The sequence below is a fragment of the Cydia strobilella genome, chromosome Z (genome assembly GCF_947568885.1).
Source record: "Cydia strobilella chromosome Z, ilCydStro3.1, whole genome shotgun sequence".
Classification (NCBI taxonomy): Eukaryota; Metazoa; Arthropoda; class Insecta; order Lepidoptera; family Tortricidae; genus Cydia; species Cydia strobilella.
The window spans coordinates 35,326,933-35,345,264 of NC_086068.1; the positions used below are offsets into that span (position 1 = coordinate 35,326,933).

The 18,332-nt window shown below is 36.1% G+C and overlaps 2 protein-coding genes across 3 annotated transcripts in view; both read left to right on the top strand.

The window, feature by feature from the left end:
- The window catches only part of LOC134754301 (zinc finger protein 436-like), a 35,792-nt gene extending 17,916 nt beyond the window's left edge, over positions 1-17,876 (top strand). For both annotated transcript variants that reach the window (XM_063690540.1, XM_063690539.1), the window contains exons 7-9: positions 1,041-1,149; positions 3,026-3,200; positions 11,553-17,876. In XM_063690540.1, the coding sequence (XP_063546610.1) occupies positions 1,041-1,149; positions 3,026-3,200; positions 11,553-11,781 (513 nt within the window). In that variant the 3' untranslated portion in view covers positions 11,782-17,876. The remainder of the gene's footprint in view (positions 1-1,040; positions 1,150-3,025; positions 3,201-11,552) is intronic.
- Positions 1-18,191, top strand: part of LOC134754353 (aspartate aminotransferase, cytoplasmic) — a 124,516-nt gene extending 106,325 nt beyond the window's left edge. The window contains exon 10 of the mRNA XM_063690645.1: positions 18,180-18,191. The gene's annotated coding sequence lies outside the window, so the exon portion shown is untranslated. The remainder of the gene's footprint in view (positions 1-18,179) is intronic.
- Positions 18,192-18,332: the final 141 nt, after the last annotated feature.

Below are 18,332 nucleotides of genomic sequence, written 5' to 3' on the forward strand. Positions count from 1 at the left end.
ATTAAATTAATGCCCAAATTATATTGTGTATATTAATAAATTTGAAATATATGTTATTAATGGCATAAAAATATACAAATATAAGCATTAGGTAATAAATCATAAGCCTGCAATAATTAAAATGTCTGTAATCTGTACAATTCCAAAATACGGGTTCCACGGATGTTGCTCACATAATCTCGTATGTCAAGGTGTTTCGGCTGAAAGCGCCCTGGCAGACTTATATATTCCTGAAGAGAAGGTTCATATCTACCGACTGGAATTGGTTTCATGCTGGTATCAGATGGGTTAATTTAGGGGTCCCGATGGTCACCTTTGAGAGCGTATGCCAAGCACTTCCGGCAGGAATCATACTGGCAGATTTCGCTTTTGTGTATCTACCAGTAAATTTCTAACTGATGCCATAGCTTTTATTGCAGTATCAGATGGGTTAAATGACCCCCCCTTTTTCGCACCGGAAGTGGCTATTTTTTTTGTACTTTCGGCTAGTTCCGCCGTGGCAGACTATCAAATTCGGACTTAGCATCAGTTTTATGGGAAACCATTGTGCATCTCATCGCGGTATCACGTTGGTTCGAAACTTTACTGCCGGCTCTTCTACCATACGAGTATAACACCCGTGACATCTAGTGTCAAGTTGCAGTACTGATAAATCCGCTAGTTGGCGCTAGATGATGACTACGAAAATAATAAGCGTTTTGAAATAAAAGGTTAATAATAAGCGTTTTGGTAACAAAACTGATGTATGGAGTGAGCACTCTATGCTTACTTATTTCTCTATGGTAGACATAAGTCTGTCTAAGCTACCTCTGAAGTAACAAAGCGTGAAGTTCCATATAAACGACATATTTTCTTAGGAATTAGTCTTTTACAGCGGATTTCCCACACTCTGTCACTGCTAAAGTCTGTGCTCATTTAGCTAGGTCCGAATCTAGTCAAGCTGCGAGTGAAAGCACTTTTTTACTTTCATGCTTTTAACTTCTATATTACTTTATTGCCACTAAGCTCTCAAATAATGATACCGTTTTTTTCCCAAATAGGCTCATGTGATAGCTCAACATTCCTACAAATCAGTAAAAAGAAAGATGGGGAGAAAACACTCGCCACCAAAGAAGAAGGATAAATACGTGTGCTCAACATGCAGACGAAGTAAGTTTATTTAACCTGCATACACCAGATATTCCTACTGCTCCATACTTCTTTTTATAGGCTCACTGAGTCTTATGTTATGCTGTACTTTGTTTTTTAGCATTAGAAATAACTCCACAGAACAAAGTAAAGGTTTTATTTTTTAAGCACATTTTGCAACAAAGTTATAACCTCAGGGAAATTATCATATTTTTAAGGAAACTATTTTCATGAAATAAAACTATGAAAACGGATTATATCGCGTATATTGAATTTATAATACATCCCGACGTTTCGAACTCTTTACAGCGTTCGTGGTCAACGGGTGACTGAGGAAAAATTACAAAATGCAAAAATGGATGATGCTGGACATTCTGATGTTTTGAAAAGATGTGTCCCGCCGAGTTTGTTGCCGGTCCCATATTGGGATACCCTCCTACAATTTAGGAGGGAATTAAATCTTCTCGGGTCCGTGGTGTAGGGTTGGAGCCGGCATAGTTTATTTTTATCGCGTATATATATATATCTTTACTTGAAAAATAATTATAGTGTATAACTAGCCTTATGAACCGATTTTGCATGTACAACCAGCCTTAAAGTTTGTAGTCTATGATTGTTCATTATTTTAGTATGTGGGTATTTTTGCATTTTGTAATTTTTCCTCAGTCACCCGTTGACCACGAACGCTGTAAAGAGTTCGAAACGTCGGGATGTATTATAAATTCAATATACGCGATATAATCCGTTTTCATAGTTTTATTTCATGAGTAACTATCGCGGTAACCGAAACTATTTTCATTACATTGCTTGCTGCCACTTGTTGTTGCTTTTCCACGTAGCTTATATTATACGGGAGCTAACCGCTCGCACAAAAGAAACAATGGCTTTTGTTTAACAGATTAGGGAAGACCTTAGACGTACAAATCATTTGAGAAAATTCATACTATACAGACCTTCATGTTATACCGACGACCTAAGAAATAAGTATTTTTATACATGTAACCTGTTAATATTAGGTAGTTTACTAATGTAGTTTTATTAGTGTCTTGTAACGTAACCAACAATCTATGGATCTGTGGAATCTAAAAATAAATAAATTTTTTATTTTATTTATAATTATGATGATGAATTTTCATTACCTAATAATTGAATACAATTTTTATTAATATTCTTGTAAATGTTGCTCAAAAACTTAGGTTTGGTTCGGTTGTACACGGTCCTCTTGTCACTTCGCATTTCCGTATTTCTAACTATTGTTTTATCCGGCACTGTAATATTACTTTGTTAAATATTTTCAGTAGTCGGTGAATGTATAATGTTGATTATTTGATGGGTTTTTTTTTCTGGTACCTGAACTTTCGGTCTATAATTAAACGAATAAGACTGGCAGTCTTGACTGTTGCAGCTTGATTTTGTCCATTTATTTTATTTTGGACAGAATCTTCAATGTAACTGTCAGCTACCGCAGTTGGCTTTTAGCCTCCATGCCTTTTAGGGTCGACAAATTCACGTCAGAATGCCCAGAATCGGCTAATAAATTAGCTGAGGTTCTACGGAAAGGCACGAATTACTCCCGATGACTACCTTCCGGTCGATTTTAGTTTTCCAAAATGAACGGAAAACAAAAAAACAGCATGAATAGAAAACTATTACATATTAATACTCGTAAATGTATTTTTTTTAGTTTTTAAAGTTCTAACGAATAGAGTTACTAATGGTACGTAGATAATAAATTAACGTATTTTATTGTACATTAGGATAATGAATGGGCACAAAGGGTAATTTGGTTGGCCGTACCTACTAGATTAGATAGGAGGGAGGTCCCAACACTTTCTCAATAATTATGTTACACAATGATTGCGACCAATATACGATTTTTCATTTAATTTATTTTCAGATTTTGTAACATCTACAGATTTGATGGTTCATGAGACATGCCACAACAAAGCCATATGCTACGGCTGCAACCAGAAGTTGGACTCATTCGAACAGTTATCCAGGCATAGAGTGCGCTGTAAAGTTATCACTACAAAAGACCTACCAAAGCCCAAGACCCTGGAAGATGTCAAACGGTTAGTTTTTAACTGAGCACTGTTTTGTTTGCGCTTAGGAATTCTCGGTCGGGGTTAATAGTTAAGACTGTATCGATAAGTATAAGCACAAAGTAAACATGAGATATCTTCGTTATTTGTAATATTCTAAACAAAAAAATGATCCAGTACTTGAAAAGTTTCTAGCAAAAATTAAAAATGAACAAGAAATATAAGATATCTAGCCTTTAATTATTTTTCTTATTCATCCTCGAGCGCTTCCCATTAAGTTCTGGACAACGTTATTTGACAGTATTTTGGTAGCGTTTTCCAATCTTTTTTTATACTTTCAATTGAATTTGTGAATTTCTTGTTCAGATTTTGCTTCATTATAGCCATAATATTAATCAATGGGACGGACTTCCGGGCAATGATTTATTACTCGTACAGGGGTCAGCAACCTTTTAGCAGCCAAGAGCCACATAAGTACTATGCCTTATGGGAAACGGTCGAAGAGATAGTTCAGATCCGGAAACCGCTACCAAATTTTAGTATGTTGTTGGGCATTGTACTGGGTCTCCCAAACCGCCGGGAGACAGCGGCGCCGGCCATCTACTTCAGCGGAATGACGTCATCTAAATGACTCCCGCCTCGTTGCGAAAATTGCATATTGCACCCCAACTATGCATTGAACATACACGTGTGGGGTATTAAATGAAAGCCAATTAAATGTTCTATATTTTATTTATACACTGTGTACCAAAATATACAACAGTTTAAGAGCAATTTACAAAGAAATCGAAATGATGTAAAAAAATATTCGATTATTTGGGTTTTACAACCAAACCAAAAGTCGGACCTTAAAGTAATGTCTATAACATTAAAGATGACGTCTCAAACCTCACACTCATACCAAAAAAATGAAAATTAGGAGATTATGCATCAAAATGTAGGTATTTGCTAGAACAAATGCAGTAAAGTTAAAAAAATCCAAATCTGGGGGCACGGCAGTGCCCCCGCCAAGTAGAGCATTGGTCATTTTCAGGTAAATCCACTTATGCTTCTAGTATGTTATTAGCAATATGACCTGGATTCTCAAACTGACGGAAGACCATCTCTATTGTCCCTGACTGACAAATAATGACGTCATACAGATAATCACTGCCGAAATTCGCAAAATGTATCGCTTCGCGCGCTCAATGTCGGGCGAAACCCGACATTCAGCGCGCTTCGCGCGCTCTTACATTGCGATAGGCAGACACTCATATTGGCACGTCTGTGCATATTGAGTGATCAGTACATTTAATGTATAGATCTTGTGATAATGGGTCCCAACTCCAAAACAATTAAATTGAAATGAAAGACTTTTCTTTTTCACTCGATCACTTTAGTGACGTAGGACTGATGGGCTCGGAGACTCGCGGGCCGCCGGTTGCCGACCCCTGATTTATTATAACTCAAGATACGTTATAGGCGTCACAAAATTGAAGCTCTTACCTTGTGACAAATTGTACAAGTTACCTTTAGTCGCGTCTGGGCAAGCGAGAAATGTGCACGTGCTAACGAGCTCCCGCTCCCCGAAGGAGAAAGGGACAAGCTCATGTACAACGAGTATGACAAAGATGAATGGAATGCGATAATTAATCGAAAATAACAGATTTCTTCGTAGGTATAGAAATAAATATGGAAGTATTTTTTGTGGTTCTTTTGTATGAGTATAAACTATCTAGTTATATTTGTTATATAATATCATAGCTTCGGGGCAGTTTGTTGGATACATATTATCCTTTTGCACGAATCGAACACTTAGCTTTCATCCACTCTCTGGTTTTCTTAGCGTAGTGGCAGGACGCAAGGGCGGGCCAAAACAATGTACTTACCTACGTAATGTACCCCCTCCCCTTTAGGCTCCAGGATCATGGGTAATAATAATAGTAAGTAGTGTACTAATGTGATTGCTACATAATGAAAGGCATTCAATAACGAGTGCATGTCGGTTTAGCAAACTAACCTAGTGAGGTTTTGTAAAGGATCACACGTGTGTTTTACAGTGGGCTGCGAAAGTGCATGGAGAAATTATTAATGAATTCATTGATAAAGTCGCCATTCACTTTTACGGCTGATGGTACAGTCACATAATACACTATTATCCATACTAATATTATAAATGCGAGAGTCTGTCTGTCTTTCTGTCTGTGTGTTCCCTCTTCACGCTTAAACCGCTGAACCGATTTAGATAAAATTTGGCATAGAGATAGGTTGAGTCCCTGAGAAGGACATAGGATAGTTTTTATCCAGAAAATCATCCCTTAAGAAAGTAAAAAGCGGGGTGGAATTGAGATAATTAACGAAGTGCCTGCTAATTTGTGTGCATAATATGCTCAAATTTAGATTGCTATGAGATATTTTCCAGGCGCTATTCTTACTCTAGCTGCGGTTACTAAGTCCACGCAGACGAAGTCGCGGGCAAAAGCTAGTAAACTATAATACAAACACTAACCGCTTGTTACAGCCGGCATTAGGGCATCGTTGCTCTCCAGCGGAACTCGCAGATGCAGATATGAGGTGACGCCACCGAAATATCTTTATCGCTTATTTTACACGAAAGTTTTGTTATACCTAGATAGATTAAAAACAAAAAACAATATACTTACAAACGAATTAAAAGATAAACTGTAAGTGCGTCAAATGGCAGCAAATGAAAACTTTCTTCGCGCATGTCACCCATCCGTAGTTTTTTTATTCAGAGACAAACTAGAATCGGGGGCCGGTTGCCATATCGTTCGATACCAAGTAACATGCGAGATTTGTCTAAATTGCTTGCAATTGACATTTCATTTCGAACAAAACGTCGGTATCAGCATCAGCATCAGCATCGCTCGTCTTATTCGTTTTTCGTTTATTTCTTATTTCGTACCATTCTATATTCGTCACTCGTTCTTTACTCATCTTGTTCGCTCTTTGTCACTATCTTCTTTAACAATATTATTTAACGTGTCTTATTCGTTTTTCGTCATGGTCTTCTTTAGTCTCATTCCTCGGTTTCGTTTTTTATCTCATAGACGTTTTCGCCGAAAATAATTTGACAAGTTCGGTTGTGGACACATTCGTAATTAGTCTCTTTTGTTTTTGTTCGCATTCTGAGTTCGTCACATTCGTTTCTCGTCTCAATCGCTATTTGTGAGTTTTGTGACTATACTTCGGAACACAAAACTAAAGAAGATTCATAATACTTACTAATAAAGACGAGGCTTAGATGAGTAGATAACTGCAGGTAGAATTATCATTAAAGCACTGAATTCAAACTCTAAATTAATGATTGATTGCTGATCTGTAATATCTGTATAAAATTGCCCTCAAATAATTGGTTATTCTTATAATTATTAAATTCATCTCTCCACCAATCAGTATACATGTTGCTTATTACTAAGACTCCCTTTTCTGTCAGAAACAAGTATCAGATAATATATTAGTTATTCGTTAAAAAGCGGTGCACACCTCTCCACCTCTCCACGCCCTCACGCGATTGACGCGATGTTGTCCCCTTGTCGCTCCGTGCGAGCGTCCGTTTTCGGGGACACATATTGTGAGTTGGCGAGTCATCATCTGCTCCTTTTTTCGTGTTTTTTGAAACATAGATTATCATGAAGACTATTGCAAATATAGTTTTCCCCTCACTAGCTCGGAAAGTTGTCTTTTATCCTTCAATACAAGCGGGGAAAAACGCGTTTTATCCACTAGCGGGGAAAGTAATTTGACCTTGGCTGGAGCGTGTTTAAGTAGCTTGACAGATAACAAAACGTAAATCGTTTATGATAATGATTCGTTCGATATTAATTATCATGGTTTGAGAATCTAATGAAAAATACCAAATTTAGCTTTATTTAATGATTTTAAGTCATAAACCTTAAAATTCCATCAGAAACGTTTGTTTTTTTATAATGATGTTAAATATAATTCTGAACGCACAAGTTGAGTTGATGCAATTTCAAAACGCATCGTTGACATTTCATACGTCAGAAATGTCAACATTGTCAACAATTTTTTTACTAAAAAACTTTTCTCACCGACTCGCGTAAAAATACACAACTTCCAGTGTTTTCTGTTATAATATCGTAAAGAAATGAAATGATTCCAGTGATGAAGATGATCTAACGCCTGTGGAGGTTGCATTTTCCTCGCTATAGTGAGGTGAAAAGTTTTGTGTTATACACGGGCGCAAATGTATTTTACTTCTCGTGTGTTGAAACACTCGCTACGCTCAGAATTCTATTTTAGAACCACTCGCTTCGCTCGTGGTTCGCCTATAGAATCCTTTCGCTTGCTCGTGTTTCAATTCTACACTCGCGGGTAAAATACAACTTTGCACCCTTGTATAACAAATAACTATATCAGTACCTATAATATTACCATAATATTACCTGGAAACGTCTCTAAAACGAATACAATAATGACTTTTACGAAAAACCGGCCAAGTGCGAGTCGGACTCACGTTTCAAGGGTTCCGTACATTACACAATTTAAACAATGTATTTTTCCCCTCACTAGCTCTCGCTTCGCTCGTGGTTCAACTATAGAATCCTTTCGCTTGTATTGTACTGTATTGTATTGTATTGTTAATTAAGTCCGACTCACGCTTGACTGCACATTCAAGATAGAGATTCTGCACATCGAGTAAGCCAAGACCACTTGTTTGAACTTTATAACTTGAAAGCTACACTTTGTGATCAGTCTCTAACCGAATTCGTAAAAAAATACTCGAAAATGATTAAAAAAGTTTGTATACAAGCTAATTCAATGTATTTAAGCAATAGGGTTAAGTCTTAAATAAAATTAAGACAACATGGGCGGTCATCAACGAAGAATTGGGTAAATCAGGAGTAGGGAACACTAAAATGGAGTTAATTGTCGACCGTGTGACTCTTATAGAAAATATTGACATTGCAAATGAATTTGTAAACTTTTTTGCTAAAATTCCTGCTGACACGACCAAATCTCTAAATTCTAATTGTATGGAAGCTAAACGATTTTTAAGCGAACATGTGGTAGAAGGTCCTATTTTTTAGTTTCACCACATAACTGAATTATATCTTATTAAAACTTACAAATCTTTAAAACTGAAAAAAACCAAGGACATTTTTGGACTCTCTGCGCAATTACTCGATACGATCATAGACATCATAGCACCTCATTTATGTCATCTCTTTAATTTGTGTGTCGATAGTGGTACTTTTCGTGAATTAATGAAAAATAGCAAAATTATCCCACTGTTCAAATCCGTAGACCCTTAAGAACGTACAAACTTTCGGCCGATTTCAATGAGGGCGGATTCGCTGATGACACGTCTCTCTTGTTTAAACAGTGACACAGCTGAGACTATCATAAACCCGGTCTTGCAGAAGACATTGACTTGGTTTACCACAAACAGCTTGCTTCTGAACCCGAAAAACACTAAATATATCCGGTTTAACACTTGCCGTCAGCAAATGGGTCACAAACCAAATTTGATTCTCGGACAGGATGTTCTAGAGTTTTCAGATAGCACAGTTTTTTTAGGTTTAACTATCGATTCAAAACTTCAATGGGGATCGCACCTAACTAGCTTAAGTAGTAAATAATGTTCTGCTGCCTATGCCGTTAAAAAAATTAGACAAATAACTGATGTAAATACAGCAAGATTGGTTTATTATAGCTATTTTCATAGTCTGATGTCGTACGGAGTCCTAGTGTGGGGAAGAGCTGCAGATGTTGAGAGCATATTTATTCTTCAAAAACGAGCAGTGCGAGCAATTTATAATCTTAAACCTCGCACGTCAATAAGAAATCTTTTTAGAGACGTAAACATTATAACATTGCCGTCGCTCTTTATTTTTGAAGTTATTATGTACGTCAAGAAGCATTACAAGGATCTTCCAAAAATTAGTGACATACATAACTATAATACGAGAAATAAAGGAAAACTTGCGGTGCGGCGGTTACGATTGGCAAAAGTTAGAAAGTCTTTCGTAGGACAATCGATCCATTTTTACAACAAAATACCTAGTCACATAACTGATTTACCATATCATCAATTTAAAAGAGTTGTAAAAACCAATTTAACTAAGAAAGCCTAGAATAAATTTAAAAGTGGAAAAAAATAATAATAATAGCATCGATCGCAGACGTTTCTGCTTGTTAAAAATTAATTTAGAATGGGTAGCACATCGTAACTGGTGAATTTCCAATATGAGTTGGAACTCCGGTGGCCGTTTAAGAAGTGTAACACTCTTACGGTAGATGTCGCTAGGGTCCCCTAGACCCATATAGTGGGAAGATTTGCTGACTATGGATGAGGTCTTGGTGGCTCAGTTGGCAGAGCGCTGGAGTATCGATCCTGAGGCCGTGAGTTCAAGTCTCACCCAAGGCAGTAATTTTTCCACTTTTAAATTTATTCTAAGCTTAATAGCATCGGTCGCAGACGTTTCTGCTTGTTAAAAATTAATTTAAGAAAGCCTACTATAAAATATCAGATTATTTAACTGATAAAAATGTTTTGGCTGATTGTGATATTGTAGCGTAAAGAGTAAGATACTCAGTCTGTATAAGTGTTAATTATTACTACTAATAATATGTAACAATAATATAATGTACACGACGGACACAAGTGTATCTTGTATACCTATGTGGGAAATAAATAAATTAAATTAAATTAAAATTTCTAATAGGTTTTCCTGTAATGTTTAGGTAAAGATCTATTTTGTGTATTTAAAAAAAAAATAGACCCCGTAGTTTCAGAGATAAAGGGGGGGGGGGGGGGAATGGTCATTCTTTGCCTATTTTTTTTAATTACTTCTAAATTGTTTATCCTAAAATTATAAAAAAATATATTAAGATTCTCACAACAAGCTCTTTCATTTGATATGCAACACGATATAGTTTGAGAAACTTTATTTTTTAATTTTCTCATTTACCCCCGTGGCCCCCATGTTTAAAATAAACTTGTTTCCGTTACATGTCCGTCTTTGGGTCACAAACTTACATATGTATATCAAATTTCAACTTAATTGGTCCAGTAGTTTCGGAGAAAATTGGCTGTGACAGACGGACAGACAGACAGACGCACGGGTGATCCTATAAGGGTTCCGTTTTTACCTTTTGAGGTACGGGAACCCTAAAAATGCACGATCGAGAACAGGACGGGTATCAAATGCACCCAAAAAAGACAGAGAGCAAAAAAGAGAGTGACGAATAACGAATGTGACTAAATATAACTTGCGAATGATACGAAAAACGAGGAAGGCAAACAATGAATGAGACCTAGGAAGACCATGACGAAAAACGAATAAGACATCTTAAGGTGGTTCTTCTTGCGCGAATTTCATACAAACTTTCTTGGCATCTAACTCCTATTATATATGTAGTTTTCCTTCACTTGAATCTGTAATGTTTGGGTAGTATATATATTTCTGTTTGCGCCAACACAAAAAATACGAGAAATTGATTAATATTATTAAGAAAAAACCCTTTGAAAATTGGTAAAATTTGGCCCCATTGCTTGTTTGTGTGAGTGAGTACAGTGTAGGTGTACTATTTGTCTCTCTCCATACATAACATCTATTTTGCATTAACCTCCTCCTAAAAACGCCTTATCGCTTTCCGCCCTCGTATTAGTCTCTCTCCATACATAACATCTATTTCCATACCTAGGTTCGGTATTTTAATTTGTGAGCCATGGTTTTTCATGATTTAGGTACGTCATATTGAAAAGTACTGCTGTCTTGTTTGCATTTCACAAATAACTAGGTATCTGGCGACAAATTAAACATATACATTAATTAACGTAGTAATCGAAATCTCTACTAATATTATAAATGCGAACCGCTATACCGCTGTACCTATGGTGAAATTGATGGAATATAGGATAGATTTATTCACGTAAATCATGAAATCGGGGCACAAAAGCTGCGTATATGCGAAGGTTGAAATTTATTTATTTATTTATTTATAAGAGACCAATTAATTAGAGCTTACACAATAATAATTGACATTAACCATGCATGACAATAAGTCAATAACTTTATTCATTTTGCCTTACCTTTTGACTATCGGTCTGGCCTAGTAGATACCTAACCTAATAGTGACCCTGCCTATGAAGCCGATGGTCCTGGGTTCGAATCCCAGTATTTAAGGTCATTTATTTGTGTGATGAGCACAGATACTCGTATTTGTTCCTGAGTCATGGATGTTTTCCATGTATCTATTTGTATTTTATATTACCCATATATATCGTTGTCTGAGTACCCACAACACAAGCCTTCTTGAGCTTACCGTGAGACTTACAATTAGTAAATTTGTGTAAAAATGTCCTTATAATATTTATTATTATTTATACCTGATTTAATTTTGACTTTACAGGATAATAGCTGAGGAGCACAAGTCCACTGATGATGAGGATTTGCCGAAGGAACAACTCGAGTGTCACCTCTGCACAGAGAGGTTCAGCGATTCATACTACATGAGAATCCACCAAGAGATCCACCACAGCAGCGAGCAGCCCGAGCCGGCCGCGGCGCCGCCGCCCGACGACGGCGCGCACCACATGGACCCCGCCACACTTGAGAGCATCTTTAGTGAAGATAAATAAACTCAACATATGTACCCCAGTTCTCATAACATAAATTAACTACTTATAATTAACTATACGTAGTTAATTTACAAGGGGGCAAAGTTGTTGTTTAACTCCTTGTGCTAATATTGATAATTAAAAGTCAATTTCACCAGCCAACTAGGTAATCAACTCAAAATTCGTATTTAGTTGCTTTGCCACTCTTGTGGATAAAATGTAACTTTCTCATAAGTTTTGATTAATAAAGATAACCTTTACGAGCTGGAGTCGTGAAAAATATTTTTCTCATTGTAAATTGTCGGTTAGGCGGTTTAAATTTTGCGTAAAGGACTGGTTTAATGTTAGCTAAAATTGTTGATTGTTGAGGCGTGGTTTAGAAAGACTGCGCTGCGTATAGTCGGCGCTAAGTAAGGATGAATTAATCAACTCAAAATTCGTATTTAGTTGCTTTGCCACTCTTGTGGATAAAATGCAACTTTCTCATAAGTTTTGATTAATAAAGATAACCTTTACGAGCTGGAGTCGTGAAAAATATTGTTCTCATTGTAAATTGTCGGTTAGGCGGTTTAAATTTTGCGTAAAGGACTGGTTTAATGTTAGCTAAAATTGTTGATTGTTGAGGCGTGGTTTAGAAAGACTGCGCTGCGTATAGTCGGCGCTAAGTAAGGATGAATATACGACAGCTATGAATAGACCCTTATATAGGTACATGGAGTAAAGCCCTATCGTTTAACTGATAGCCCTAGCTTCACATACGTATACGAGAGCTGCCCTGAAAATGTCGGGAATTGAAAAGAATATGCATTCAAATTAAATAAAAGTAATTTTTATTGTTTTTCAAAGTATTCTTTATATTTAATGCACTTTTTCATTCTTTAAAACCAGTTTTTAAAGCAGATATTGAACTCTGAAGTGGGGGCGACAAATTGGAAATTTTGTAAGCGTCGACTTCTTCTTCCGGCGTCTGAAAACGCTGACCACGCAACTTATTCTTGATTTTCGGGAATTTAAAAAAATCGTTAGGACTTAAGTCGGGACTGTATGGAGGATGGTCCAATAATTCTACTTGCCATAGGTACTCGAGATTGGTTTTTCGATTCAGGCTCATATTATGCGTATATCCCTGACAGTCCTGACACAATACTAAATACTAGTGACGGCCGATTTTGGTCGACCTTCACTGACGCAAGTCATCCGTGAGAAAACACGGCCACGATGAAATTCCGAATACCACCTGTATATTGTCGTCTTTGAAGGTGCTTCACTGCTAAAATCAGCAGTCAATCGGTCTCCACATTGTTGTTGTGTTAATCCACTTTTAAAGTCGTAATAAATGATAGCTTAAATTTTCACGGGACAGCTAGTTCCATTTTCAGCAGCGACTCATCGATTCTAAGAAACAATTAAAAAACGAACATTGTTTTTTTTTCTAAGTGTTTTCGGATAACGAAACTATGGTGATATTGAAAAAGTATAATACCTACATATCAAAAATAAGTTCTCAAGTATCAAATTCCCTAGATTTTCAGGGCGGCCCTGGTAAAACTTTCAATTCATAACTGTCAAAATATCAATTCTTACGTTGCAATGCAAAGACTATAGTGAGACATACTCGTACAGTACTTGGTACTGGTGCCTAATTAAAATATAGACGCCGAGCGGAGGCGTGTGAGGTTTAATTATTGCGAACAAAATGCGATGTGTTGGGAATACACATTGAAAGAATAGGGCCTCGCAGATGTGACTTCGCCCACGGCTATATTAGTTCACACTACGCCACTGCTTGGCACTGCAAGTGTTAATTACGCTAAATACGAAGAAAAGTGATTGTATATGTATACTGTATAGTGTGCTACTATTATATAAATAGCACTGTCAGGATTTTTATTTTCATTCTTTTAACTACTCATTTTATTGTCATTTTATAGAATAATATATAAATCGAACTTTCATAAAGCTATTTTGAACATGAAGAAAAACATGTTTAGATTTCAACTGGAATTCTACTGTGATTATTATCCTATCAAAAACATAAATGTGAAATAAGAGCCAATTTCAACACTAAGAATATGCGTCGTTGTTGACTTCGCCGGCAATATATATATATTATCAATTCTTTGATGGGATATCATTATTACTTTTTTTTTTATTATGCATCATAGTTGATTTCGAAACTAAAATTCATTTTTGCTATTACAAATTCGATAGGCGCTTAGTTGTAAATAAAAACTGTTTTTTGAAAATGTTACAAATTTCAAAAAAAACCTAGCCAAGTGCGAGTCGGACTCGCGCACCGAGGGATCCGTACTTTTTAGTAGGTATTTGTTGTTATAGCGGCAACAGAAATACATCATCTGTGAAAATTTCAACTGTCTAGCTATCACGGTTTATGAGATACAGCCTGGTGACAGACAGATAGACGGACAGCGGAGTCTTAGTAATAGGGTCCCGTTTTTACCCTTAGGGTACGGAACCCTAAAAACTGTGTTTTTGATGTTAGGTTCGTAACCACACAATTACTCAGCTGGATGCCATATTTTAACTTACTACGTCACCTGGAAGTGGGTTAGTTTTTTGATGTTAGCCTAGTCAATCAATAAGTCAGTGAGAATAATCCCGATTTTTAGATGTCTGTGTGTATCTTAATAACCGGTTGAGCTATATTTATGAAATTTGGGGTTCTATCTAGTTAGCCTTAAGGGTCTTAATAAATGAACCAAATGTAATTTGTTTATGTCTTACAGATTTTGAGTTACGCAGGGGTCAGAAGTGGCTCCAAACGTTCGTGTAATATAATATAACACGGCCGCTGCGTCGCCAGTTATCTTCTTTTGAACTTGGCTTGACACGCTACCGCGTGTGTAGATAAATTCTCATTGTGTGTATTTTGAAGTTATAGGTACATTATAGTCGTATGTATCTGGTACAATCGTATGTGTGTGGTTACATATAAATAATATATTGCTGCCCAATCACTTACAGTTTTATCTAAGTATCTACTCTAAAAACTGCCAGTGTATCTCATTGAACATTTATATTTTTTCATATCTCTCCATCCATCTCCTATTCGGAAAGTTCACCTTTAATTGGCTGACAGCCGGGTGGAAAATTACATTTCCCACCCTAGTGTGGAAAGTTTATTTTATTTTATATGTAGGTACTTCAAGCAATGGCTAACAACCATATTATTTAGTTAAAAGCTCTCATATTAGCTTCCGCATTTTCAGGCCAAGTCTTATCAAATAGTAGGGCAGTTTCAGGTGATAATGTGGACACGCTGGACAAAAGCACCAATTTTTTTCAGGTACTCGTTAGGTCCATGTTTTTGATAGGAACCAACTCCTCCGTCGGCCATCTTTAATTTTATGGCGGCCATTTTGAATTATACGTATATCCAGGGCCTATGTTCTGACCGCTCTAGGTTGACTATGTATATCCGCCCCCCGCTTATCTCAACTCAGAGCCGCCGCCGCGCCCCCTTGGTCCTTGCGCCCTAGGCTTCAGCCTGATTAGCCTGTGGGTAATTCAGGCCTTGCGTATGTCATTAATATCTCGAGTTCTAAATAACGTAGAATCACAAACTTAGTGTCTAAATATACATATTTGGGGTCAAGGAATTCAACTAGATATTTTTTAGAGTCGAGTTCCCAAAGGATATCAAACAGAACCCTGTTCCTAAGCTTCCGCTGTCCATCCGGCTGTCTGCGTATCAGCAATAGCTAGACTGTTCAAATTTTCACTGAAGTTATTTTTCTATTGCTGCTTTAACGTACATTCATAAAAAAATATGGCGTTTTTTTCCCGCCCATAACAATCGGTATATCTCTAGAACCGTAATATGTAGACACTTGAAATTTCCTCAGATTATGTATTACTATAGCCTCTATAATAACAAAAGTAATAAAAATATAATAACATTAACAATTGTTTTTTTAATTGTTTGCCCACGTAAGGCAGCTGTAAATAATATTGCTTGTACTTTTTTGTGGAAATTGGCAATCGTTGTTCATAAAGTTTATGCAGAGAATCAATCGATGGATTATTCGTTACGACCCGTGCTAGACTGAACTTTTCCATTTCCTTTCCCTATTTTTGTTGTCCCTTGACCCAATGATGTCTTTCAAGTCTACCGTCGTCCTTCATTGTGTATTTTACTTGCAATTCATTTAAGTCTGTTTAAGTAGTTTTAAGTTTGTTTTAACTGTTTCGTACATAAAAAAACTGTTTTATTCATTGCTTACCACCATGCCAAAAAGTATCTAAAACCGAAGAATTCATTCTATATTAGACCTTATTACTAGATAATAAGTTTAAAAATGCTTTAATTATTTTTTTTATAACGCAAGTCCACATTTTGAAAACTGTGTCACTTACATTAATTTTTCGTAACATACCTTAAACGTTTTGTGACATACCTTAAACTGTTCTTAATTTTTTTAACTAAATCTTAATGTAACTCCTAAATTTTGAAAAAAAATTAACGTAAGCGCCATGCTATTTTCTAAACTATAACAGTTGCCTTATTAATACCTTATTTAACTTAAAGAGCTCACAAATTATAAATAATTGATATAAACACGATTTCAATAAGATTTGTAAATAAAAAGTTACAGCACTTTTTCTGATTTACAATAGTTATTTGTTATACAAGGGTGCAAAATTGTATTTTACCCGCGAGTGTTTTAACACACGAGAAGTAAAATACATTTGCACCCATGTGTACCACAAAACTTTTCCCCTCACTATAGCGAGGAAAGTGCAACATCCACAGGCGTTAGATCATCTTCATCAACTGGAATCACTCATTTTTTTACGATATTATAACAAAAAACTGGAAATTCTTTACTTTTACGTGAGAAGTTTTTAAGTAAAAATTTTGTTGACAATGTTGACATTTCTGACGTATGAAATGTTAATGATGCGTTTTGAAATGCGTTCAGAATTGTATAAAATAACATAATTATTAAAAAACAAACGTTTATTATGGAATTTTAAGGTTTATGACTTAAAATAATTAAATAAAGCTAAATCTGGTATTTTTTATTAAATTCTCAAACCATTTATTTAATGATAATTAATATCGAACGAACCATTATTATGAGCGTTTTACGTTTTGTTATCTGTCAAGCTACTTAAACACGCTCCATCCAAGGTCAAATTACTTTCCCCACTAGTGGATATAATGCGTTTTTCTCAGCTTGTTTTAAAGGATAAAAGACGGCTTTCCGAGCTAGTGAGGGGAAATTTAGTTTTTGGCTTCTCCTGACAAATCATCATTTGGCGGTTACGTTAATTCACATTACAAGTGACGGTATGCTTGTGCTGAGCCAAAGTGCAATAAAATTGGAGTTATTGTGGCCAAAGACTAAATAACTGCAGAAAGTTGATTTGGTTCTGACGCGTTTAAGCGCGTTTAACACGGTGTTTCGCAGCCTATTATTACGAAAATAATGACAATATTTCCACTTATGTTTGAGAAAGCTTCATTTGAAATATAAAAATAAAAGTATTTGAACATGCGCGGACATATTGCCATTTTTACGTTTTTAATAAAGTTCGATTCCTAACAAAATAATAATTAATTGATTAACATAGGCTATCAATTTACGTTGTATATAGATATTTATTGGTGGTGGTTGATGATGAAAACGAACAGTGACAAGTAAGACATTTTAGACAATATTATACAATTAAAAAATGAAATGAATAAAAATGAGTAAAAATCGTGAAAGTTTATATCAATATTATACAAGATGAAGATCCAACTAATGCTGTTGAAACGACAGACCAAAGGGAGGAAGTTGATGAATGCAACGAAAGAAACGCAATAAATACGAAGGAAGGAAGATAAAAAAGGGGAAGCTGAAGGTGCAGCAAAAGCCACAGATGCTCCAAAAAAGGGGAAAGGAGCAAAGCAAGGAAAGGGAGTAAAGAAAAGTAGAAAATATGAAGGTAAAATTAAGTGTTTTTGCTGATCTCAAAATTTTCATTCATTTGTAACGATTCATTGTTTTTTTTCTTCTGAAAATTACAGAACCTTATAGAGGTTTAATAGTTTTAGTTCTTTTTAATACAGATTTTTAAGTTTTTTTAACAATTAAACTGTTTCGTACTAAAAACCCAGTTTTATTCATGGCTTACCACCATGCCGAAAAGTATCTAAAACCGAAGAACTAATTCTATGTTAGACCTTATTACTAGAGAATAAGTTTGAAAATGCTTTAATTATTTTCTTGTAACGTAAGTCGACATTTTAAAAACCGTGTCACTTACCTTAATTTTCGCACTTAAACTATCGTGAGACATATTTCAAAATATTTATCAGTACGGTTTTTACTCACTATTATTTATGGGGGGGGGGGGGGGGCTGCCCCGCGCCCCCCGCCCCCGCCCCATCAGCGCATGCGCAACGAGAGACGAGGCGGGCGGCGCGGGCAGTGCACGTCTGCACGACGTACAACCGCCGCGGACACTCGTGCCTGAGGAAGGATTCCAAAGAATCCGAAACATGTCGCCAAAAGCGACTAAAAATAATAGTGAGTAAAATTGTGACATACCTTACACTGTTC